The sequence below is a fragment of the Cinclus cinclus genome, chromosome 4 (assembly GCF_963662255.1).
Source record: "Cinclus cinclus chromosome 4, bCinCin1.1, whole genome shotgun sequence".
Lineage (NCBI taxonomy): Eukaryota > Metazoa > Chordata > Aves > Passeriformes > Cinclidae > Cinclus > Cinclus cinclus.
The window spans coordinates 18,028,806-18,053,085 of NC_085049.1; the positions used below are offsets into that span (position 1 = coordinate 18,028,806).

At 46.6% G+C, this 24,280-nt stretch overlaps 1 protein-coding gene across 1 annotated transcript in view; it reads right to left on the reverse strand.

Moving 5' to 3' along the window:
• LOC134042927 (store-operated calcium entry regulator STIMATE-like) overlaps positions 1 to 21,167 on the reverse strand; it is a 28,327-nt gene extending 7,160 nt beyond the window's left edge. Inside the window, exons 1-5 of the mRNA XM_062490864.1 lie at positions 21,059 to 21,167; positions 9,532 to 9,580; positions 9,202 to 9,297; positions 7,404 to 7,525; positions 1,041 to 1,153 (exon numbers count right to left, since the gene is read on the reverse strand). Coding sequence (XP_062346848.1) covers positions 1,041 to 1,153; positions 7,404 to 7,525; positions 9,202 to 9,297; positions 9,532 to 9,580; positions 21,059 to 21,167 — 489 coding nt within the window. The remainder of the gene's footprint in view (positions 1 to 1,040; positions 1,154 to 7,403; positions 7,526 to 9,201; positions 9,298 to 9,531; positions 9,581 to 21,058) is intronic.
• Between the last annotated feature and the right edge of the window lie 3,113 nt (positions 21,168 to 24,280).

Below are 24,280 nucleotides of genomic sequence, written 5' to 3' on the forward strand. Positions count from 1 at the left end.
ACAGCTCTGTTGCAAGATCTTTGATGAAAACTGGTTGTCGTCTTACATGAGCAGTCAGAGCTCTGAAACCTGTGTTTCAACCCAGCTCCTAAAAGATTACACAGGATATTCCCTTAGCCCAGCTTCTAAACACATGATTTTGTACAGAAACAAATACTGTGAGTCTTTCAGTGTAACCATCCGTGACAACAACTGAGGGACTTCCCTTGGCTCCCTGGAGCTCATCTGCAGAACAAAGACACCAGCCACAAATAGCACTCATGGAGAGGAATCCAGCAGCATCTCTGGATCTAGATTTGTGCTGCTGAAGAAGCTCATATCCAAGTGTGAACACTGTGGGCTACTGGGTTTGAAGGACAACCCTTGAAGAGATAAGTGCTCCCAGACTGCTGGAGATAACTCCTCAGTCAAGTTACACACAGTGCCTGGTACCTGAGAGCCTGGTGAAAGTGGACTCTGAACTGAAGTCCTCTCTGACTCTCAGAATTAAGTTTCTACACCCATCACACCTACCTGCCAACAGGTATGTGGCTAAAAGCCCCACAGGCTATTATTTTTATCTTTTTAAAGATTAAGTTCTGATCAATACAATTAACATTGCTGGCATACAGAAGCTGCTGAGCAGGAAAAGACAACACACTACTTGTATAGCACTTTCCAAATTAATCTCCAAGAGTCTTCCTGGTTTTAAGCATGGGATCACAAAACACCAACATGGACTGACTTGACAGAATAACAGAGAAATCCTCTGGCAGAACTGAAGGAGCTCAGCTGCCAGCCCAGCCCATTTTAGCCTTCCAAGAATGGGAAGGAAAATTAAAACATCATCTTATTCCATTAGCTTTTGACTAGCAAGAGAATGCACCAAAAGCCAAACCATTATGAAAGTCATGTTTCTCAAAATTTTAGTAATAGCTAATGATTACAGAGTGATGTCAGCAAGTGTGAGGATTAAAGGCCTTCAATATTGGGAACCATGAATCAGGCAAAGCTGACAAAAAGAAACCACAACAGCTACAAGCTAGAAAAATACTGCTTACCTTTGTCCAACCAGGGATAAGCAGGACAAGGCTAATCACAGTCTTCTCAAAAACCATTATCAGCAAGTAGAGGATACACTGGCCAATCCATGCAGCAGCTTGTGGAGGATCACCTGAAAAAACAGAATATTAAATCTGGGACAGAGAGCAAGAGGAGACAGCCTTGCAGAAAAGTTGCCTCTTGCTTGATACTGACCCTCCTTTCTACAAGGACCTGAACACTCTCCTATAAAATAAATGCAAATAAATCATTAAAGATATAATCTACAATGTGCTCCCTGCCAAGCCTTGCCCACATAGTTGCCAGAAACAGTTTGAAAATTTCAAGTCCCCCTTTTCCCTATAAGCAGTGTAACTTCTTGGGCGTGAACAGAAGGATTTCATTGTGCTGATGAAATGAAGGGCTGGTTATGTGATAGTGTCTAAGCAAGAGACAGGGGCTCCATTGCCCCAGGTTTTAAAGCAATCCACCCAAAAAGAATCAGTGCTAAGTAAATACAAATGTTTCTCATGGGGTACTTACCAAGAAATAAGGCAAAGAATATTTGCATTGTTAACAACAAGAAGGATTCTGTATCTATTACATGTGCTTGCTTCAGCCCTCTGCGAGCACCCTGCCAGCTGGTTATCACCTCCCCTGGCTCACCACAATATCTCAGGTCTGCAAAACTGAGCTACCGTATCTGGCTCAGGAAAGCTGCAGCATTTCCTCTTACCACTTAAAGACAAAGATAACCCCTGGCAACACTTGTCGCCAGCATCATGTGGCTGGAACTTGGAATTCCATCCGTGCAAGGAAACCTGTGCATCTGGCACTGACAGATGCCAATGCTCAATGTGGTCAGGTGGCAGCAGGCTAGGAGCCCTACTTCACTTTTGAACACTTTTTACCACTTTTCAGCACAACTCTGTCAAGATGTGAAAGGGGGACACAACACCAGCAGTCTGCAAAGGCACATATATCCACACCAATAAAAACCTCTGGCCACAAAAAACAGCAGCACATACTGGGATTTGATAAGAGCTGGTGTCCAACCAAGCCCCCACTCTGTGGGGATCAGCTTCCCAGGAAGTGCAAAACAGGTTTCCAGGTACATTTGTCCTTATTCTGTCACTGGCTAGCAACGTACCGAAACATTTGCCTCCTTGCAAAGCTACATCTGGAAAGTAGAGGCATCCTGGTTGTGTCCAAGGCAGGATGACCTTGTGCCCCAAATTCTTAAGTGCTCAAGCCATGACTGAGAAGGAAGCAAAGAGGAGGGGGAAGGACCAGGAGGCTGAGGGTGCAGGGATGAGGAGAGCAAGCAGAGAAAGCCAAACCAGCAGGAACTGCATGGAGGGAGGGCAGGAAGAGGGAGCCAGGAAGGTTATGTGGAAGCACACCCAGCAGAGCCTGTGGAGGATTTTTGAGAAAGAATCTCTGCTCCCTGGCAGGCAACAGCTTAATGGGTGGTCTGTGAGGAGATGGGAGCAGTGTCAGTGGCAGCTGGCAGCCACAGGCTGGTCTCAGAGAGGCTCTGAGCCTCCTAAAAGCCTCTCCCAATAGATTAGGGTGCCCAGCTGCCTTTGGCACACACATTGGGTCTAGTGAACCCTTTTTCCCCACACCCCAAAACAAACCAATTCTCCCAGGAACCCCCACATGATCACTACCCATCAGAGCTCTGAGTACACACAAAACAGGAAAACAAACACAGCCATTGTATCCTTCCTGCATTTGAACTCTTTCCCTTCTGCTCTGTGTTGTCAGCTGTGCTCTGTCCCCCATGGAGGGACAGGACCAACAGCCACAGCACCCTCTGTGAATCAGCTCTCTGTGACAGAACTTCCCTCTGTCATCCGAGCTAGCCCAAAAAGCAGCAGCAAGTTTAAGATCTCTCCCAAATACCTGCCCCTGGCAGGGACAGGTCACTACCATTCACAACCTCAATGGCCTCTGCTAAAACCTTCCTTCAGCCATCTCCCATCCTTGTAGAAATTAACATCCTCCTTCACCCAGAAGGATGCTCCTAATGAATTTTGACCACTCTCCTCCAGCAGCATTCCTGGTGCTTCCCACCATCAGCAAAAACTCCTTGGAGCAGCCCAAGAACCAGTGGAGCCCATGGCAACCTCACACAAATATATCTCATATTCCACTCTGAGTGGGAGCCCAACTGCTGGGGAGCCAGAGCAGCGGTGCTGGAGGTATTTGAGCTGCTACCACACAACAGGATTAGTTTTAATCCAGGCTGCCTAATGCACTGAGCTGTCAGCACAGCCCACATGTTACTGCCAGACAGCTTTATTTACAGACTTCTGGGGACTTGTGTGCACAGAGCAGGTTCAGGGGGTTTCAGGAAAGGCAAGTATTTGAAAGCACTGGAAATTGTACTGAGTGGCAAGGCAGAGGTAGAAGTCAATAAAAAACTTCTTAGGAGATAGTCAAATGGTACCTCCAAAACCAAGGAATCTAATTATCAGTGCCAAATACAGAGGAGGGTAGGAAATAGCAGTAAACTGAATTGTGTGAAATGCTCACTTGGGGGGCAAAAATCCAGGCTTTTAGAGATGGGAATGTGATGCATCAGAGTAGCCAGATGGGTCCAGTGGACACCCCAGAACCTCTCTGGCATTTTCAGCACTTGAACTAAAATGACTGAATCATAGAATGGTGCAGGTTGGAAGGGACCTGATGGGCAGGACCACCCGTCACTAGATCAGGTTGTTCAAACCCCATCCAACCTGGCCTTGAACACTTCCAGGGATGGAGCAGTCATAACTCCTCTGGACAACCTGTCACACTGCTGAACTGGAGAAAAGTGAGTGCACAGTTGGAATCTGTCCCCAGTGAGGAGTGTCACACTACTGCTCTGGATCTTTGGTCCCTGTGGATATTAAAACTGCAGGGAAGAGTGTTGCTGACATCCAGTTCCAGGAGGCTCAGAGGTTGCACCCCTGCTCAGAGCAAGGAACCCAACCACACACTCAGTCCCTGAGCAGGACCCTCAGTCCTCTCTTTTCCCCCCTAGCCCTAGGGGTGGAAAAGCCCAGCAGGTGGAGGACAGGACAGCCCTTCAGGTTAGAGCTATTTCCAGCAGTATTTCCTCAAGCATTAGCAGCCAGCTCCCCGGGCTGCTCCAGGACATGGGAATATTTGTTATGGAAATTTTGTACAACATCACCATGGGGCCAAAAGCAGCCTACACAGGTCCTCAGTTAAACTCAGCAGCTGGCACAGAGCATGTTCTCTTAGAACTAAATTTGACCAGCAGAGTTCAACAGCCCACTAAACAGACTTTGAAGGCCTCCAAGCAAGATGCCTTTCCATTTCCAGACACTGAACAAGCAGAAAGCATCAGGCTTAGATAGCCAGTGACCACAGCTGCAGTCATACGCAAGTCATGGGCATTCAGAGGACATTTTCTAGCAAGAACACTCTTCCTCCCCCTCATTTCTTAATGCTCCTCTAGAAAAATTTACTTGCACATTGCAGGAGAGCTTTCTTTCAATGAAAATTCATTGTATTCGCTTACTTAAAAGAAATACTGGGGTGTTTATAAAGTAATAATGGGGAATTATTAAACACAATTTAAATGTCAGGACACTACAGCCATCCAAAGGTGTCCTCTAGGGAGAAGACAGCTGGACCAGGTGGGAGATGAGGCACAAAGTTCAGTCAGGCTTGGTCTGCACACCCTGACTGGAGCCAGCACCTCCCCTGCTCAGTCTGTCCTGGCCCAACAGGACCACCAAGAACTTGGGTACCCATCTCCCACATCTTTTGAAGCTAAAACTCTGCTTTGTCCTCCTCCCTGTGATGGTTCCCTACAGGGAAAGCTCCTATAACCATGACCTACTACAGCAACGGTACATTTGTAGAAATTCACAGAATCATCACAGAATGCTTTGGGTTGGAACAGAGCTTAAAAATATCATGCAGTTCCAAACCCCCTGCCATAGGAGTTTCTCAGGGTCCCATCCAACCTGGTGTTCAACACCTCCAGGGGTAGGAGTTTCTTAGCTCTGAGTAGGTGTAAGGCAGCCCTCATTCCCCAAAGCCCACCTGTGCCAAGAACACACTTCCCCAGTCTTTGATCTTAGGAGCCAGGCATCCTGAGATGGGACAGCACTTTCTAAAATGCAGTTTCCTGTGTTTAAAGGCAGTTTAGAGAGTAACCAAGAGCTTTGGGGCAAAAGATGGAGGGACATCAGCAAATTTGCAAAGGCAAATAAGCCTTTGATTTCCCACTAGCTGTAGAACAGGTCATTCCTGGCTGCAGCAGCGTTTGGCCATAAGCTCAGGCACAAGAGAGGCTGATCTCAGAAATGCCTGTTCCCGAGTTTTTGGAAATATGGAAGTAATTGATCTTTCTGAACAGTTCTGGACAGCTGAATGCTTAAAATAGCAGCATAGACTTAGGTGCTTTCCCTCCCCTTTACTTTACTTCTCTATTAATGCAGCTATTGCAGCTGCACAGGGGTAGCCAGCCAGGACTGCAGAGGCAGGAGGAGCAACCACAGAGCAGGAGGAACTGCTGCAGCCCACACCAAAGGACAACTGCAGTGGTTTACATCAGTAGTAGGGATGCTGGAAGGACACAGCTATGACAGATTTCTGCCTCCCCCCCCCCCCCTCCAAGCTGACGAAGGAAGATGGGTACTGGCTCTATTGGGACAAAACCAGAACCCTTCTGCTCTGATGGCAGGAGCAATGGCAATGACTGCTGTCTGCAACATGGATTTGGTGCTCCCCTGGTTTTCTCCTCTGCAGGACTTATGTTGCTTCCCTCAATTCTCCTGAGGATAAAAAGTCTGGTACAGCAATTAGCCCAGAAAATGAATCATATTCCTGGAGCCTGCACCAACTGTACAAAGTTTACAAGCGTCTTCCCAACTGTTTTGGAAGTTACTTAACACCAGAGATGAGGATGGGAGTGTTTTCCTTCCCCAGCCCTGCCACAGGATTGCCTTGGACATGTCACTTGGCTCCCACCTGAATTTTCCACTGGGGTCACTCTGGCCAGAGACCTGCACCAAAACCTGTACTTGATGGATGAGGTATTTAACGCCCAATCCAAGAACCAAGTTCAAGCAACAGCACAAACTTGTTTTTTACTAATGAAAGCAAGATTTTCTCAAAGCAGTGAGCTGTTTCTGTGGTGTAAGCCAGCCCTAATGAGGGGCCAGCTACAGCTCAACAGAAGTTCATCCCTGCTCTGCCAATACACTTTCCATGTTTTTTGCTTCTGCTCAACTGCAGACGTGGCACACGAAGCTGAAGCTGTGTCCTGAGGTGGTTGGGCTCCCAGTCCTCGTTGCTCCAAAGGGGAAAAATTCCAGTTCCTGAACTAAGAGTATCTTGATTCTTCTGCTGTCTCATCTGACTGACTTTAGGGATCTATTATAAAGCAGAAACTATTAGGGAAAATACAAAAGGTAGTCCCCCCACCAAATGCCTGCTGCCAGGATGCCGAAGCTGCTCTGGAGACCAGCCTTGAAAGCCACTCTCAGGTTCGAGGACAGCTGGCCCTGCCACATCACATCATCTCATTCCCAGTCTGCAGCTCCTTCTGCTGCCTCAAAAACCCAGCCAGGCCCTTTCTGCCATGACCCATCTGCACAGGCTGAGGAAGTTCATAAGACAGCGGGGTCTCCAAACTAATCCTAGTTGGGTCCAAGTTTCACCAGCTCAGATCCCAGACCAGCTACTAAGAACACAAAAAAACAAGACTAACTTCAGAACAGACTTCATCTTGCCTTTAAGATGTTAATCATTGCAAATTTTATTAATAAGATTTATTTTCTGAAATGTGAATTCATCTGTACATTAGATTTAATGTAAAACAGGCAAAGCATTAATTTTTTCCTTTCCTGCACCTTCTTCTGTAAACTGCCTCTGCTCTTTTGGAAGGGAACTGCTACCCTCTAGTGGGGCTGGCTGAGAGCAGCTTTTTGGAAAGGTTTTCTCCATCACAAGGCAGGAATTTAAAGAGAAAGAGGCCACACTTGAGAACTCAAGTTTTGGGGTCACACTGTGCCTGGCTGATCCATACAACAGCTCAAGGCAAATGCAAGACCAACTCCATATTCTGAATGGAGACAGTAGGGAAAAACCCACAGAAGAACCCTACACACCTCAATTTACCACACAGATGTCCTGGGGTATAATCTACACCCAAGGAAATGTCCAGCTTTTCCTCACCACCCTGCTGCACTCCAGTGGTTCCAGCACTTAATTCACCCTCATGAGCCCCCTGAAGAAGGGATAACAAGGCAGCTGCTCACATTTCAGCCAAAAAACTGTAGTTCCTGCCATTTTCTTGTCCCCATTCCCAGCTGGGAGCACACCAACCCCCTCTGGGCAGAGCAGATGACACCTACCATACTCCCCAAAGACCAGGTATGTGTATTTCTTGTGCTGCACGATCCAGGAGACAACTTTCACACCCAGCCAGATCAGCAGCATCCCCAGCGTGGCATCCAGGATGAAATTGATAAGGTAGCTAAGAGCAGAAGAAAAATCAGGTTTCAGTTGTGTTCGTAAGGCTTATTCAAAAATCCTTAATTTCATAATGGAAATTAATTTTAAAACCCCCAAGATTTTTAATAACCCTGCTTAACAATCCAAACTCACTTCCTTTCTCTTTTATTGCATTTTCCTAAGCATTACCAGCAATTCCTTAGTTTAAAAGCTTGTTCAGGAAAGAAGGGACAGGCTCCACCAACCCTCTGGCACTGCTTATTTATTCATATAGCAATAAACACTTCCTAAAAGTTACCTCCCAAAAAGAAGGCTTTCCATTTGCAGCATCTTTCTTTTCTCAAGTTTCAGAGGAAACAGAACCAAGCTGTTCCAGAATTTCACACAAGAAAAGGGCAGCTTTTAGGGCACCAGAGCTGCTCTACATACTGGGCAGCAGAAGAGGCAAAAAGTCAATTTTTCTGAGCAGCTGCAAGAGGCTCCCACAAACAGAGACACAGACTGAGCGGCAGGTTTTGGGAGAGGTGATAGAGCCTGGCTCAGCAGCAAGAATCCTGAGATCCCAAAAAACTCAAGTTCAGGTCCCACTGCAGATCCAGGAGCTGAACCCATCCCTGTCAGGAGATTTTGGCTCAATGGATTTGAGCTCTGCAGCACTGGAAGTTGAAGTGTCACTGGGCAGAGTGCCAGAGGCAGGAGACCTGCAGGGACCTTCTGGGGATTGCAGGGTCCAAGCTCTAATCCAGGCCTTGGTATTTTAATGAACTCCAAACAGGAAAAAAAAAAATTGCATACACTAATGCGTTTATTTATGCAGTTTTCCATTATTGCAATATTTTCTGCCAGATTTCTACAGCATGGAGAAAATGCCAAGCACAAGGCTACAGCAGTGAACATTTCCTTTTCCAGAACTCGACACTGCCTCTGAACCAAGAAATTGAAAACAACAATCTGCTTTTGATATACACTTTGAAAGTGTAACATGAAGTTTTTCTACATCCAAAAGCTCAAGCTGGCTTTTTACAGTTCCCAGCTGCTGAAATCAGAGCATTCCATACAAACATGAGGCTCTAGTGGTTTATACTGGGCAGGACACAGAGTATGAGCCTCAAAGCCCAGGGACAGGGCTGGAGGGCTTTAGGCTGCCTGCTTCAGGATGACAAGTCAGGTAGTGCAGGGAAACATAAAACACACATCAAAAATAAACAACACACCCAAAGGGCATGGCATAAGCATGAAAGGGTTATTTTAAACAGTGTCTGTTTGAAAAAACAACAATACATCATTTGAGAAGTTATGTGCAGCCCCAGCCAGACTTGTGTCTGGTTAAAGAAACACATCAAGGTGCAGCACTTTAATATAAAAAAAAGGAGATGGGCCAGAAGGTTTTAAGGAGCATTTTGAAACCTAAAGGAGTTTCTCAAAATGAGATGAGGTTAATGCTGTAACTAAATTTTTATCTGTCAAGTGGCTGAAGTAAAGGTGGCACTTCTACATTAAGGGTCAAGTTTGGTTTTGAAATCTCCCCCAAAGAGGACCAGCAAAGAAGACAACACAGACCACAAAAAAAAAAGCTCAGCAGGGTTTATCCCCATGCAGAGCTCCAAATGGATCCATTTCCACTGTTTATGACCCTTCCCAACACAATTCTCCCTTTGACAGATGTAGGGCATGAATGCAAGTTCCTTGCATACTTACAGAGAACAAGGGTCCTCCTCAGTGAGATCAGACAGAAAAACATTGGCAAAGTGGATGAAGAGGGCACCAATAGCTTGCTTGGAGGTATCGTAAAACCTGGAGGAACAAACCAAGATTTTCTGGAGGAGTTATGCAGGGAATTTTATTTCTAGGGAACACCAGCTACTTTATGAAGGTTTTCTTGGGAAGCAGCAGCACATTTCATTTAACAATTAAATGTTATACAGGATACACAGGGGACCTAGAAGATTGTTAGTATAAGAGAAAAAAAAGATTATAAATACAGCCTTTTTGAAAGTTGAAATTCAAGTTTCAAATGAAAAATCTCACCATATCCTCCAGGGACGCCTCTCGGCCTTTGGTTCCTTAAATCGTTTTACTGCAAAGAGAATTAGAGAGGCTACATTACCCAGATGAACCCCTCCATGTGTGCAGCCTGCACGCACCTTCACTGCAAAAGCAGTCCAAAAATCCTGCAGGACCCTCAGCATTTGCAAGTGTAAATGTGAGCAAAGCCAAAGGACCTCCCCAGCGCAGTGGTGGAATCACCGTCCCCTGGAAGTGTCCAAAAGACACAGATGTTGTGCTTAGGTGCTGGATCCCAGAAACCTGGGATTTTTGAGCTTTCTGTGCTTTCTGACACTGACCCCCAGGAGAACACTGCTTTTGACATGAGGTCTTGGAGAAGGCTTCCAAATTGGGGTGATGGAGTTCGGAGACGCAGGTGAACTCTGGTGATGTGTTCCTACAGGTGAACACATGGTGAAGGGTTTTAAATTTGAGGTTTTTATTATACAGTAATAGGTATGGGACAAGATGGAGGATTTTGGATGTTGTCTCCTTTTTATCTTCTTCCTTCTTCATGATTTCAGGCAGTAGTTTCTGGTTGGATAGTTAGTGCTGCAGTGCAGGTAACAGGAGTTTGGTAATTGGGTCAAATGTATAAATAATATAGGTGTTAATTCTCTGTTGGACTGTTTAGCTTTAAAAGACTTTGTAACTAGCTAGATTCACCTCCATTTTGCTCACTTTTAGCTGGTAGCTACAAGTGTTGCAGAACTCCGTACTTTAGATAAGATTTAATAAACAACCAAGTCCGAACACGAGAAAATTAATCTCCTTTGTGTTTTTAATCCTGACTCCGTGTGAAGACAGAAGAAAAGGAAGACAAGACATTAATTAAGTGGTGCAGATACCACCTTTATACTTAGGGACATGGGTTAGGGGTGGGCTTGGCAGTGCTGGGTTAATGGTTGGACTTGATGATCCTGGGTGGCTTTTCCAACCATAATGATTCCATGATTCTATTCTCTGTCTTGGATGCAAACCAGAGGCAATGCCTGCACCCAGGGGTCAGCAGGGTGGATAGCAGAAGGTGTTCGGAGAGAGGTGTGTGCTTCTGGCATCCCTCAGCAACAGCATTCCCATGCCATGGGAATTGACTGACCTTGGGAATGCTAAGGGAATGCTACCAGCCCTAATAATCCTTCCAGGCAACTTGAAATTACAGTAGTGACAGTGAAGGAGCTCTTAATTCCTTGAAAACACACATGGTCAGCTAACTGCTCTGCTCTCTCCAGCTGTATTTGAGCACTCAGGCTGTCCCCAAAGGGCAGCTTGGGCTTCTTCCCCTGGGACATGCCTTCCTGATCCAACATGGAAGGATGCAGCAACTTCCCCGACAGGAGCCTTGACATTTCAGTACTGTTTTATTGGCAAGGTGACAGGGGAATAGATGAAAAGACAAGGATGAGAGGGCAATGAGGAACTTTTTTCAGCTACAAGAAGAGATATTTAGATTGTATATGGAGGAGAAATTCTTTACTGTGAGGATGGTGAGGCACTAGAACAGGTTATGCAGAGAAGCTGTGGCTGCCCCATCCCTGGAAGTGTCCAAAGCTGTGTCCAAAGCCAGGCTGGACAGGACTTGGAGCAACCTGGGACAGTGGAAGGTGTCCCTGCCCATGGCAGGGGATGGAACAAGACAGTCTGTAAGGTCCCTTCCAACCCAAACCATTCTCCAGTCCTGTGATCTCCCCTAATCCTAGGACTTCAGTCAGGCACATGCAGGGTTTTGGTGTCAGCCTCAAATCCACAGAAAACCAGCATGGCAATGACCTGGTCCATTATTGCCAGTAATGAGCAACAAGGCATCAGTCAAGTTACACCAGTTATTGCTGCAGGTATTACACCAGATATTGCTGTACTTTGTCCTATCCCTGTCCATAAAAAAATCCCTACTTGCCCTCATCCATCTGAAACCCATCATGAGATATCCCCACAGCAATGACTTCTATCAGCACAGACATTTGTCATCAGTGATGCCCTTCGAAGGCCAATTTTCATTTCACCTACCCATAAGCATCAGAGCCATGGACCAACCAAGTGGCCAGAAGTGCTTAAAACAACCCTCAGCTCATGGGGGCAAAGAGCACAATGCTGCAGAGAAGCTCTTGGAGGGGTCTTCAGGCCACCAGGCCAGCCAGCTGACCACTAGCCCAACCACAGGAGCACCAGAGGTGATTTTCATTATTTTTTTAATGAGAAACGACATGTTATATATCCACATCCACTCAGGCTAGAAATACAGTAATTCAGTGTGATAAGATGACAAGTAAGAGGTAAGAAGTTAATGGTGTGGTGCCTTGTTGAACACAGCTTGTCATGCCTCATTAGATTTAAGAGAGTTATCTGAGACTGTGTAATTATCAGAGACAGTAAAACTGTTGTATTAAAGATAAAAGCTAGTATTATAGAGAAATAATTAACTGCTTAATAGGGCATTTACTGTGCAGAGCAGCAGCAGGCTGTCTCCAAATTAAACCAGAAATCCAGCCAAGATTACCAGAGCTTAAACAGGGAGCAGAGTTGTTTGGTAGCTGTGACCTGGGGTTAGGGGGGGATGCTAAATCCACACAGGAGCAGCACCATGTCTCTGAAGACTCCAGGAGATGATGCAGCCCTTCATGAAGCAGAAGTTTGTGCTAGGTGAGCACAGCAGGGCTCTAGAGACTGAGCAGCAACTGCAAGGCTTCTCTCTCTTCCAAATGCTAGAGAGCCAAGCCCTGGCATGCACACACACAGGCTCAGCTGGATCAAGTTTGGAGAAAGGATGAAATCTCCCGTTTTTCTCAAAATGTGTTTCCATTCACTGCAGTCCATTCCGTTTTCCACCAGCTGTAGGTGGGTTTGCTACCCTGGCTCAGACAGACCAGCCCTTCCTTAACACTTACTTTAAGGAAAGTTATGTGTGCATCAAGGAAAAAAAAAGGTGATACTGAGTTCTAGCACCTACCAGCAAATTACACTCCATGACAACACCTGAAACAAATGAAAAATGAATTTTACTGCACAAAGAGTTGCACAAGATAGAGGAGAACTCCCATTCAGTTAGATTGAAAATGAGACTAATGTACCTGGTCTATACCAGAAGGCACCACTGTCTTCCCAACAGTGTTCCCAAGCACAGTGTTGAATATTTTAATGCTGCTTCCCCTCTCAGCTTTGTCCATATCCAAAGCAAGCTGCCTCGTGCAAGGAAGCAATGTCAATGCACATATTGGAAATAAATTCTTCCCTGTAAGGGAGGTGAGCCCCTCCCTGGCACAGGTTGCCCAGAGAAGCTGTGGATGCCCCATCCCTGGGAGTGTTCAAGGCCAGGCTGGATGGAACGTGGAGCAGCTTGGGATAGGGGAAGGTATCCCAGCCCATGGCAGGAGGTGGAACTGGATGATGTCTAACCTCCAACCATTCTGTGATTTTGAGATTTTTATAAAAGAGTCAGGAGAAGAGGACCCAGGGCTATCCCACTAAAAATGAGCAGAGCACCACTGGGATGGTGCCTGCCTTCTTCAGGGTCTGCCCTCACAAGTTCTCACTCCACCCCTGCTTGGCTCCAGCTGCTGCAGACAAAAAGCTGTGAAACTGAACAAAAAGGGAAGGAAGATGAGTGACAATTTGAGAGATGCCCTGCCCATGGCAGAGAGAGGGTAGGGCAGGAAACAAAATACTTCCCAGCCCTTCCTCTTCAGTCACGGACAATAAAGATCATATGTGCTTGAAATTCCCTCAGAAACACCAGACGGGATGGAAGCTGACATCTGAATGAGAACCTGTGAAATGTTAAAAGAAAATAAGAGATTTGCTAGAGTCTTTCAGTATAGAGCTGGAAAGAGTCAGAAAGCTAGAAGATAAAGCACAATGACAGATGTTCTCACTCTTTTGCCAGGGTAATAGAGGAGGTTAATATTTATTATGGTGTTCTCTTGATGCAGTAGAAAGGGGACAGACAGCTTTGCCTGCCCTAGACAAAGACAAATGTGAAGTTACCAGAGCTTGCCACAGTCAGTGTCCCACAGCCTACTTCTGCTTTTAAACAAATTCTCTGATTATAATAATTGATTAAGACATGGACAGTAACGACAACAGCCCTAATCCCTTGTGCTGTTCCTCACCCATGCTGGAGCATCCTCCCTGCATCCCCCATTGACCCCACACTGCATTCAGGCAGATCTGCAGCAGATTTGTGCATCAGCACATGGACAAACCCCCTGATTTAAGCAGAATAAGCTGCAGCATCAACCAGCTGCTGACCAGCCAATCAGGCTACCAAGCCAAATAGACTACCAGGTTTCTACAAAATTGTAAGGGGAAACTTATTTCCCTAGGATATGGTTAGACATGCTTGGCTGAGAGCCAGACCACCTCCCTGACAAATCTTATGCAATCAACCACAGGATTCTGAATTTGAGGTTTGGGAGGGAGGTGTTGACTCAACACACAAAACTTTTGGGAACTGATTTACAGGGATCCAAGTCTGACCATACTGAGATCAGCAGCAGCCTGGGGGATGGATACTTTAAATGAACCTGGTATGAGAAGCACTTTTAGATGCATTAATACACCTAAATTATGAAAGGTCCACCAAAAATAAAGTCTGAAATGCCTCAAACTGATGATACTGCTACCTGCTTTTAAGAGGGGACTAAATTGACTGCTATAAGTCCCATCTCCAGGGCCACATCCCACCAGCAAGAGGACCAGGATTTTATTTCTGGGCTGTGCCAAAGAGGAGTCGGAGCTACTGTACCAGGGAGGAAACAGAAGCTCTTCCCCTGCCAAACCTCACTGTTATTTTCAGCAGTACAGTCTCCAATAACACATTTTAACCTATTTTGCAGGACACACCCTTTCCCAGGCTCTTTCCAAGCCCCAGGCAGGAAAGAAGCCAACATGCAGGATGCAGAGCCAAAACCCTGGGGTCTGCACTATTCTTAGCCTGAGCATGCAACCACTCAGACAGTTCGACCCCGGACACAATGGGAGGAAGCAGCAGCCACTGTTTGCAGAGAGCAGCCAATGTGCTGCAGGCCAGAAAAGTGTGAAACTTATATCCCCCATCAATTCAGGGAGCAGCAAAGATTTTTCCTCCTCAGAACAGCTGTCAGTGGTTTGATGACATGGACTGCTGCTGACTTCCAGCCCCAGGTCTGCACTAGGTGCATTTAATCATTCCCTCCCAAAGAGCTTTGTACCCGTGTTATAAGAATGAAAGCACCTCTAGCAAAAACTGGCAGAGGAAGGAATAGAAATTGAGATTGTGTTCATGTAATCACATAATGGTTTGATTGCAAAGGTCTTTAAAGACATCTTGTTTCAACTCCCTGCCATGGGAGAGAACCTTCCACCTGACCAGATTGTTCAGGAGCCTCATCTGGAACATCCATCCTTCTGGAGACTCCAACTGCCCCAGTGAAGGCCACAGAGGACCCTCACATGGTTCTCAGTCTTAAGCTCTACCCTTTGTGTCTTATTTTTACACAGATCTCTAAAGCTGTTATTTTAGCCAAGTGCCAGGTGGTCATCAACCAAAGCTGTGCGATAACTAGCATCAGTCATGCTTTGCACATTGAGAACAGAACATGTTATTTGCTGACACAGTAGGTCCTACAGGACACCTGGACTGAGGTTAGGCTCCAACTCCAATGCAGAACATCCTGAAGGAGGTAGCTGTGACTCCCTCCCATCACTACATTGCAAGCTAGTCCCTTGAAAAATTTAGTTTGGACAAGGAAAGATAAAAGTAAGACCATAAAATCCAAGATGTTTAAGAGAACACTACCTGAAGAATGATGCACAAACAGTTATCACAGAATCACAGATAGTCTGGGTTGAAAGGGACCTTAACAATCATCTACTTTCTACTCCCTTTTAGCAATAAACACAGCATTTTATCCAAACTCAACACTTACCAATAAAGTCTTTCTGCCATATAGTTTTCTTACAAACACTGTTAAAAAAAAAAAAAACCCACACACCTGGAAATTTAACAGACTCCTTTGCACACTCCACCTCATAATTATAAAAGACTAATTTCCCTGTACAGTTTCTTGTCGCGTTAAGTCACCCATAACATCAACTGCTCAGCACACGCTGCAGAACCAACTCAGTCAAGTGCAAGGTGCTCAGCTGCCCACACATCACAGGTAACTTCTCACAAAGCTCTACTCCACCTGCTCATTTCTCATCTTCCCCAACCCCTTTGTTTTCTCAGAAACCAGGAGCCTCCCAGTCCCCACTCAGCTTCCACTGCTCAAGAGGTGACGGCTAAGGAGAGGTCAGAGCAATCAACAGCTGCAATTCAAAAGCTTTGTGCAAAGCTGTGTGCAGCTTAATGAAGCACAACGAGTGTGCTGCACAGACCTTCCAGCCCACAAAGTGCAACACGTGCACTCGATCTCATCCAGTTTTCAGATGCACTGAAGCAGAAGAGAACCGTGTTGAGAGTCCTGCCATGTGCAGCTCATGTCTTAACCCACAAACTTACACATAAATCAGCAAGGACCCAGGCTTCAAACCGCCAGAGACAGCCTCTGTGGCTTGGTTTTTCTCTAGAGGGAAAAGAATTTAGAGAGGTGAGGCTGGGATTTAAATGTTCTTGTGTGTGAACACACAGTTATGCACTTGTATGATAGCAAGCAAAGTCAGTAGAGCCTGTCTTGGGCATGGCAAGCATGCAGTATTTTTGTGTCTTGGGCAGATGCATTTCAGAATAGAATGGAAGTCTGGACAAATCAAGCACTCTAGCATTTATTTCTTCTTTTTCTTGACTTGGACTTTCACTTCCACCCACCTTTATGAAGTATTTTCAGTATAAAGTCAAAACACAAACCAGAAAGCACTTGGGATCCTTTTAAAGGACAGAAACAACACTTCACTTCAAACTATGCACAGCAACCACCCTGAACTTCGCACTGGGGCAGAACCACAGGCTTGTTTGGGTTGGAAGGGTCCTTTGATGGCCATCTTGTTCCAGCTCCCTGCCATGGACAGGAACACCTTCTACCAGACCAGGTAGGCCAGAGACCCATCCAACCTGACCTTGAATGTTTCTAGGGACAGGGCATCTGTCATCTCATTGGGCAACCTGTTCCAGTGTTTCAGCACCCTCACTGTAAAAAACATTGTTGTATTTAGTCTAAATCTATCCTCTTTCAGTTTAAAACCAATGCCCCTTTTCCTATCAACACAGGGCCTAGTAAGTCATAAAAGGTGGGTTAAGTTTGATTTATCTGGTGGAGATGAGTGCAACAGCTTCCATGAGTCCCTCTCAAAGTTCAGACACTTTTCAACATAAGGATGCTCTCTCCCATTTCACCATCCAGGAGAAAATCAACATTGAAAGCTCAGCTGGAAAATCCACAAGGATCAAGGAAACACAGACCACAGACCAAGGGGACACTTCTGATGTTCTTTAACAACCATTTTCTAGCACACAGACACTATTTCTTTTACAGGAAATCTGGTAAGTTCCTATGCTGTGGCTCTGCCTCAGGACAAGCTACTTGGACCAGTGACTAAAGCACCATCCCAGGTGCTAAGAGAGCATCTCCAGCACCAAGTCCTGTCTGAGAGTCAGCACTAGGGTCCTACTGCAAACAACTCTGCCTTCTTACGACTAAGCTCAAGAAGGCAAGATGTGCTGGAAGAGTGTGTCCAGCAGTGACATGTAAGAGGAGAGAGGGACTGCTGTCACGTGAGGCAGGATCAAGACATTCTCAAAAGTAAAGCTGAAAACCAGATTTTCCACTGGGTTGTTGGAGCTCAGTCCAGTCCAGCTTCTCCTTGCCTGGCAAAATAAGTGTTTTCCAAGAAAAAAATCTACTTACATACCAACATCGCAAGTGCTACTGCACCTCATTCAGCAGCTCAGTGGGCTGCCAAGACAGTTTCAGAAAAAGAAAAAGCTGGAAGAGAAACAAATGTCCATGTGTGTCCTCAACCCTGTTTGTGGTAGAGTAGAAAATGAGTATACCAGCTCCAGGGAAAACTTTTTCCATTCACAATGGAACCAAAAATTTTTCAACTCCCCAAATCCATTTCTCCTGCACTCTAGTCAATTCACAAAGAAGGCTATGGATACGATTTGTGCAAAAGATCTTCCCTCATTACAAAGAGTTTTGCTGTCCCTTGTGCAAACCTGGACAAACTTTTACTAGTCTAGAACCCCTTCCTCAAAAGAAGAAAAAAGGTTTCAATGAACAGCAGAAACTGCAGGGACTCAGCCCTCAAGAGGACACCCAGCCCTTGCAGCTGAGATAACTGCAAGGAGCTTTCTCCACTCTGCTGAGTGATGCTCAAGGAAAAGCATTACAAACTGCTTCAGATGGGATTGCACAATTATCCTCACTCCTCAGGGTCATGACCTCCCCAAGGGGATGGTCTTGCACAGGAATCCAGATTGCCACAGGCACACAGCTGCTGGGCTCCACTGCCTCTGCCTCTGCCTGTCTGTGTCTCAATTCTAGGACTGTCCTTACACCTAAAGTGTCTCCAAAGCCACCCCAGGCAGGTGGAAAGGGTAGCACCTCTTTGCCATTTGACTCCCAAATGGAGCAAAGCTGCAACCAGAGCAAGCCCTGCTTGGGATTAGGCTTGACTATTTAAGGGCCTTGCTGGAAAAGCAAGAGAGTGTTCATAAGATGAAATTAACTGTTCACCACTGTTGCTCATGGGAGTTGACAGAATAATAAAACCCCATTAAACAGCTGTCCTGACCTCCTGCCAAGGCAGGGCATCATTTACTGCTGGATCCTGTCTTCACCACACACAGGACCCATTTCACAAAATCCACTGCAAGGTAAAAGTGACTGCCCCACTCAATCATTCAAGACTAATTTCCTCCTCCATTAGGTTTTCCTACCAGGTTGGCAGGAGAAAATCTTTCCACAGGCACAAGAAACACAAATTCAATGACACAAATTGCTCTGATAAAAACAAACTTATCCTCCCTGCAATGGCCATGCTTGGGACCCACATTCTGGAGGGGTACTCTGAGCTCATCCCACGCACACACACCTGCAAAACTTTGCAGAATGCCACATTATTGTTAGTCTAAGTTCCACTACATGTTTTCAACAGCTCTGAACAGTACCTGCACAATTTGAAATCTTATCTATCCAAATCCAGGTGTTCCTATAGCTGAGATGGTACTTTAAAGTAGAAGGAATGGAAAAGGCATTGGTTTGGGTTTGGACAGGAATTCTGCAACACTGTTTAGGGTCAGAAGGGACCTTAATAACATCCAGTTTAAAACCCCTGCCATAGGCAGGGACACCTTTCACTATCCCAGGCTGTTCCAAGCCCCATCCAACCTGGCCTTGGACATTTCCAGGGATGGGACATCCACAGCTTCTAAGCAATCTGTTCCAGGGCCCTACCGCCCTCATGGACTTTGTTTCTACTTATTAACCCATTGCCTGCAACATCCCAGCAAAGCAGGAATCACAGTAATAAAACCAACAGAAACACTCTCCAGGAATGTCACAGTACTGAAGGAAAGGAGTATAGAAGGCTGAGTTAAAGAACACCAACATCCCAAACTGTACATGATGTATTCACCCAGCTGGGACTGCCTGGCTGGATGCAATGAAGATGCAACCAAAGTTCCGAGAAGTCCTTTGTCTCAGCTCCAGAGGCTTCCATACCTCCCAGACACTGGAGCCTTCTCCTTCCCAGAAGGCTGCAGGCAGAATGTGAACAAAAACAACTCAAAAGCTGCAACTTGCTGCCCAACATAAAGCTGTTGGTGAGCCCATCATAACCACCGTGGGTTAGGAGCCAGCACACAAACAGCCCCTCCAGAAGATCCAAGTAAGCCTCCAGCTGTAAATGTGAGGCTGGGGCACAGATAAGGACCAGCTGGGGTGGATTAGGGACCACCAGCCCAGCTGCAGCCAGAGGAGGTGCTGTGGTTGGGATCCCAGGGGTGCAAACATATCTGCCCTTGGGGTCCCAGCCAGCAGTTCCTCCACAGCTGAGCCACAACAAAACCACACAGGATCAGCTTTCAGTTTCTCTTCATTAACTAAGAAGTTGTAATATTCACAGAAATATTAGCCCTTGCACCAGCAGTTAGCCCGAAGTTGATTTTCTATATATGTAGCCTCATCCACAGAGGTATTCCAACATGATTTACTAAAGCCCTTGATTTTATGGGACACCCCATGGAGTTTATGGGATAATTAACCCACATACATGCATCACTAGGGGGAACAGGAACAGAAAAAGAAATTACTATTTTTACTGTCGATATTTGGTGAAACACAAGCAGTGGCATGTTGCAATTGGGCTGCTCCAGCTGGAAGAAAGTATCAGTTATCGCTGGAAGAACTTGTAGTTTTCTCTGGCAGCCTGGTGTTAACCACAGAGCTGGATGGAGCCTTTGAAAGTGATTTTCAAAAGGGGGGGGGGGGCGCAGAGAACCTCAAAATCTGCAGCTACTTAGCCAGAAAACTTGGAAGTTTCGGTTCACCGTCACCACAGGCTTTTAAACAAGGAAAATAGATCGAGTTCTGGCATGTTGATTCAACTCGTGCTAAACCACTTAACCCTGAAGAGCAGCAACACACACATTGCTCTGAGCAATCACAGCTGCAGCATAAAACAACAGTAAATCTTCACGGCTCTTTCAGCCTTAGTGCTCCCCACCTTTTCACAGGATGGCAGAATCACTGAGGTAGGAAAAGACCTCTAATATCATCAAGTCCAATCATTAACCCAGCGCTGCCAAGTCCTCCACTAAACCACGTCCCGAAGCGCCACATCCACACATCTTTTAAATCCCTCCCGGGACGGTGACTCCGCCACTGCCCAGGGCAGTCTGTTCCAGTGCTCCAGGGAAGAAGTTTTTCCAACCATCCACTCTGATTTTCTACAGTGTAACTCGAGGCCGTTCTCTCCGGACCTGGAAATCACACCCCAGGTCATTTTTCTCACTCCTGAACTGATTTCTCCCAACTACCACCCCTTCCCAGAAACCAGCAAAACACGTTCTCTCTGTAACCTCCTTCCCCAGCCGCTCAGGCTCTAAAACTCTGAGCAGCTGAAGCGAAAATTAAACACGGTATTAAACAGTATCAGAGCGCAATTAAATCACCCTCACCACGCAGCGCCGTGCCGGACACCCGCCCGGCTCTTCTCAGCCCCTCCCCTGCAACTCGCGGCGTTACACCAATAGTTGGTTTGGGTTTTTTCGTTTTTTTTTTTTTTTACCCTTCATTAAAATTTTCTAAGTGACTGAGCAATGGCTCACACAAGCGCAGCCCGCTTTAACAGATTACAGCCGCGCGTTCCGCGGAGCTTCATTACCATGGGATTAGGGAGTTTCCAAGAAGGAGCATCTGGCGCTGCAACCGCCGGCTCAGGAACATCCAGAGCGGGACCCTTCCTCCCAAATCCAGCCGGGACTCAGCGCAAAACTTGTTTTTTTAAGTGAACGGGCACCCATCCCCGAGCGGCGCCGAGGTGCCCCCGGTCCCCCCGAGGGCTGGGGTGCCCCGAGCTCCCCGGTACTCACGCATGAGGGTGCTGAAGGCGCAGAGAGCCAGCAGCGCCTGCAGCAGCACCCCGAAGCGCCCCAGCAGCGCTCCGCTGCCGCAGCCGTGCGCCGGGCGGGGGGCGGCCATGGAAGCTGCGGGATGCCGTGGGATGCGATGGGATAGGATGGGGAGGTGCGGAGCGGTGCGGGATAACGCGGTACGAGGCGGGGACCCGGACGGGACAGCCCCGACCCCGCCGCGCACAAAGGCGGCCCCGAGCCGCCCCCGCCCCCGGCCCGCCCGCAGCACCCGGGGCGGGGCGGCAGGGAAGGGGAGGGACGGGGATGGGAATGGGAATAGGGACAGAGGGGTGGATACAAAGGGGGCAGAGAGACAGAAGGATGGGGATGAAAATGGAAATGGAGTTGAGTTCGGGATGTGGAAAAAGTTGGAGATGAGGATACAAAGAGAACAGAAACACAGAGACAGAGGGATGGGAATAAAAATGGAGATGGGAATGGAAATGGAGTTGAGTTCAGGATGGGGATGAGGATCACAATGGGCAAGGGGATCTGGAAAAAGTTGGAGATGAGAATACGAAGGGGACAGAGAGGCAGAGGGATGGGGATGAAAATGGAGATGGGAATGGAGCTGACTTTGGGATGGGGAACGGGACAAGGATGGGGACAGAGGTAGAGATTGGGATCTGGAAGTAGTTGGAGATGAGGATACAAAGGGAACAGAGATAAAGATGGAGACAGACAGGCATGGAGATGGAGATGGGAATGAGGATGAGTATGGAAATGGAGCTGGGTTGGGAATGAGGATGGGAACAGGGACAAAGATGGGGACAAAGACAGAGATGGGTATGCAGGGGACACAGACAATGAGACAGAGGCAGCCGTGGGACTGGGTATGGAGATGGAGTTGGAGATGGGGACGAGTGTGGTGATAGGGAAGGGACCAGGATGGGATCAGACACGGAGATGGGGATGCAGTGGGAACAGGCAGACAGAGAGAGGCATGGAGATGAGGATGGAAATTAAGATGTGGATGTGGAAGGGGTGGAAGGTGGGGATACAGTGAGGATGAAGATGGAAACAGGTGGGGATAAGGATGAGGACAGAGATGGAGGTGGATATGATTATGGAGATGAGGATGTGAAGCCCTGGAGGTAGTTGGGGTGCTGGATTGGGGAAATCGTGCTGAGGTTTGGAAAGCTGGGTTGGGGAAGTCCTGGTGGGATTTGAGGTGCTGGACTGAGGGAATCTCAGAAGTGTTTCAGATGCTGGGATATGGAGGTCCCAGCAGGGCTTGGGTTGCCTTGGCTAGAGAGGGCCTCGCAAAGTTTGGGATGCTTGACTGGGGAGGGTGGGTAGGGATACTGGTCAAGATTGGGGTGCGAGGTTGAGGGCCCCCAGCAGGGATGGGGGTGCTGGGTTTGGGAGGTCACAGCGGGGGTTGGGGTGCAGGGTCCTGGTGGGGTTTGGGGTACCAGGCTGGAGAAGATCCCAGCAGGGTTTGGAGTGCTGGGCTGGGGGTAGTTTTGGTGGGATTTTGGGTCTGCTTGTGGGATTGGCTTCTCAAACTGCAGCTTCAAATATACTTTTTTTTTTTTTTTTTTCTCCTGCTCTTCTGTTGTCACCCCCCTCTATAGCCTCGTCCCCACAGGGCAGGTTTAGTTTTCTCTTTCTTCTCAATACACTTGAGACCATCTTTAGGGAACACTGGGGTCAGCCACACAGTGGAATTTCCCTCCCTGATTTTTCAGGGTAGGAGCTTGTGTTTAGTTACAAAACCAGAGAGGCTGCAAATCTTATCCTGTCATATGACTCTGAGGGATGGCCTTAAAAACAGCAGTAAATGTTATGAGAAAAGAAAGTCATGAGAGCTGGCCTGCTTCCCGAATAGGTCCAGTTTACATCATAGGAGGGAATTGTGTTGTTCCTGGGCTTGGGAATCCCCTGTTCTGGGGAGGTCATTAATGCCAGGCAGTTTAGGCTGGAGCCTTATCCCTCCTCAATTCAGTCAGCACATCACTGAAATAATAAAAATAATCCTTTTTTTTTTTTCTCCTCTTTCTCCACAAGGGTGAATTGGATTTTGGGTTGATAGCTGTTCACTTAACTTGCTGACTTTAATCACGGTTTAATCACAACTTCAGCCAGAAAGGTGGAAGTTTCATCTCACTAACTCATTTTCAGCTGATTTTGTATGTGCAATTGTTAGTTTCATAAAAAGGTTCGTTCCCCTGAGCTGGTAAATCTGATTGTGTTTCACAGTCAGTTGCCTTTATATTACATTCTAAATCAAATATTAAAGTTGATACTTTTATATAAGCCAGTTGAACACACTGTATGTAGAAGCGCTTATTAAGCAAGCACACATTTTAACAGAGATTTCTTCAGGCTCTAACTTTTTTTGCATTTTCTCAGATTTCCTAAGATGCTGCTGAAAAGGCATTTTCAAGAACTGCTGGATGGTAATTTTTCCCCTGGGAGGGGCCTTGGACTCTACTAGGCCAGGTACAGCACAACAATTGGAGAAAACAAAGGGGAGGAAAAAAAGACAGTTAAACAAGGTGGGTATTTCTTAAACAAAATTTCATCATCTGTGAATAACCCGCAAATTACCTGCGATGTGTCAGGGTCTTGCCCAAGGGGATAGTTTTTCAAAAGCTCCCTCTGAGCCATTACTGCCTCCTCCCCTTTCTTCAACCCAATTACTGGTGATTTCTCCCAGCTGCTTTATCAGCAGGATAAAGTTGTCTGAGGCCTTATTTCCAGGTGCTGATGGTTTTACAAGAAAGCAGAGTGCCTCCCATGTGTGAAAACACTCAGGCTACAAGAGGGCAATAAACAGAACCCTTGATTTCCCTCCTCCTTGCAGGAAGAGGCAGATACCCTCCAGTGGCTGTTGATGCTCCACACTCCTCCGTGAGAGCACAGCTTTACTTTATCAAAAGCACCATTTGCATTTCAAAATATTTGTGTCTTCTGAACCCGTGCAAGAAGTCTTGAAATTTTGTTTGTATTTTGTCTGTCTCCCAAGTGGAGTCCAGGAGCTTTGGTCATTAAATTCTAACCTTACAATTTTGACAATTAAGATGCCTCACCACTGGCTCCCTGTTATTTTTTTGTTGTTGTTTTTGTTTTGTTGTTTCCCTTAAGGTTTTTCTCTCTCTGAGGAGACTTTAGAGCCCCTTTCAGTATCTAAAGCAGCTCCATGAGAGCAGAAGAGGGACTTTGGACAAGAGCATG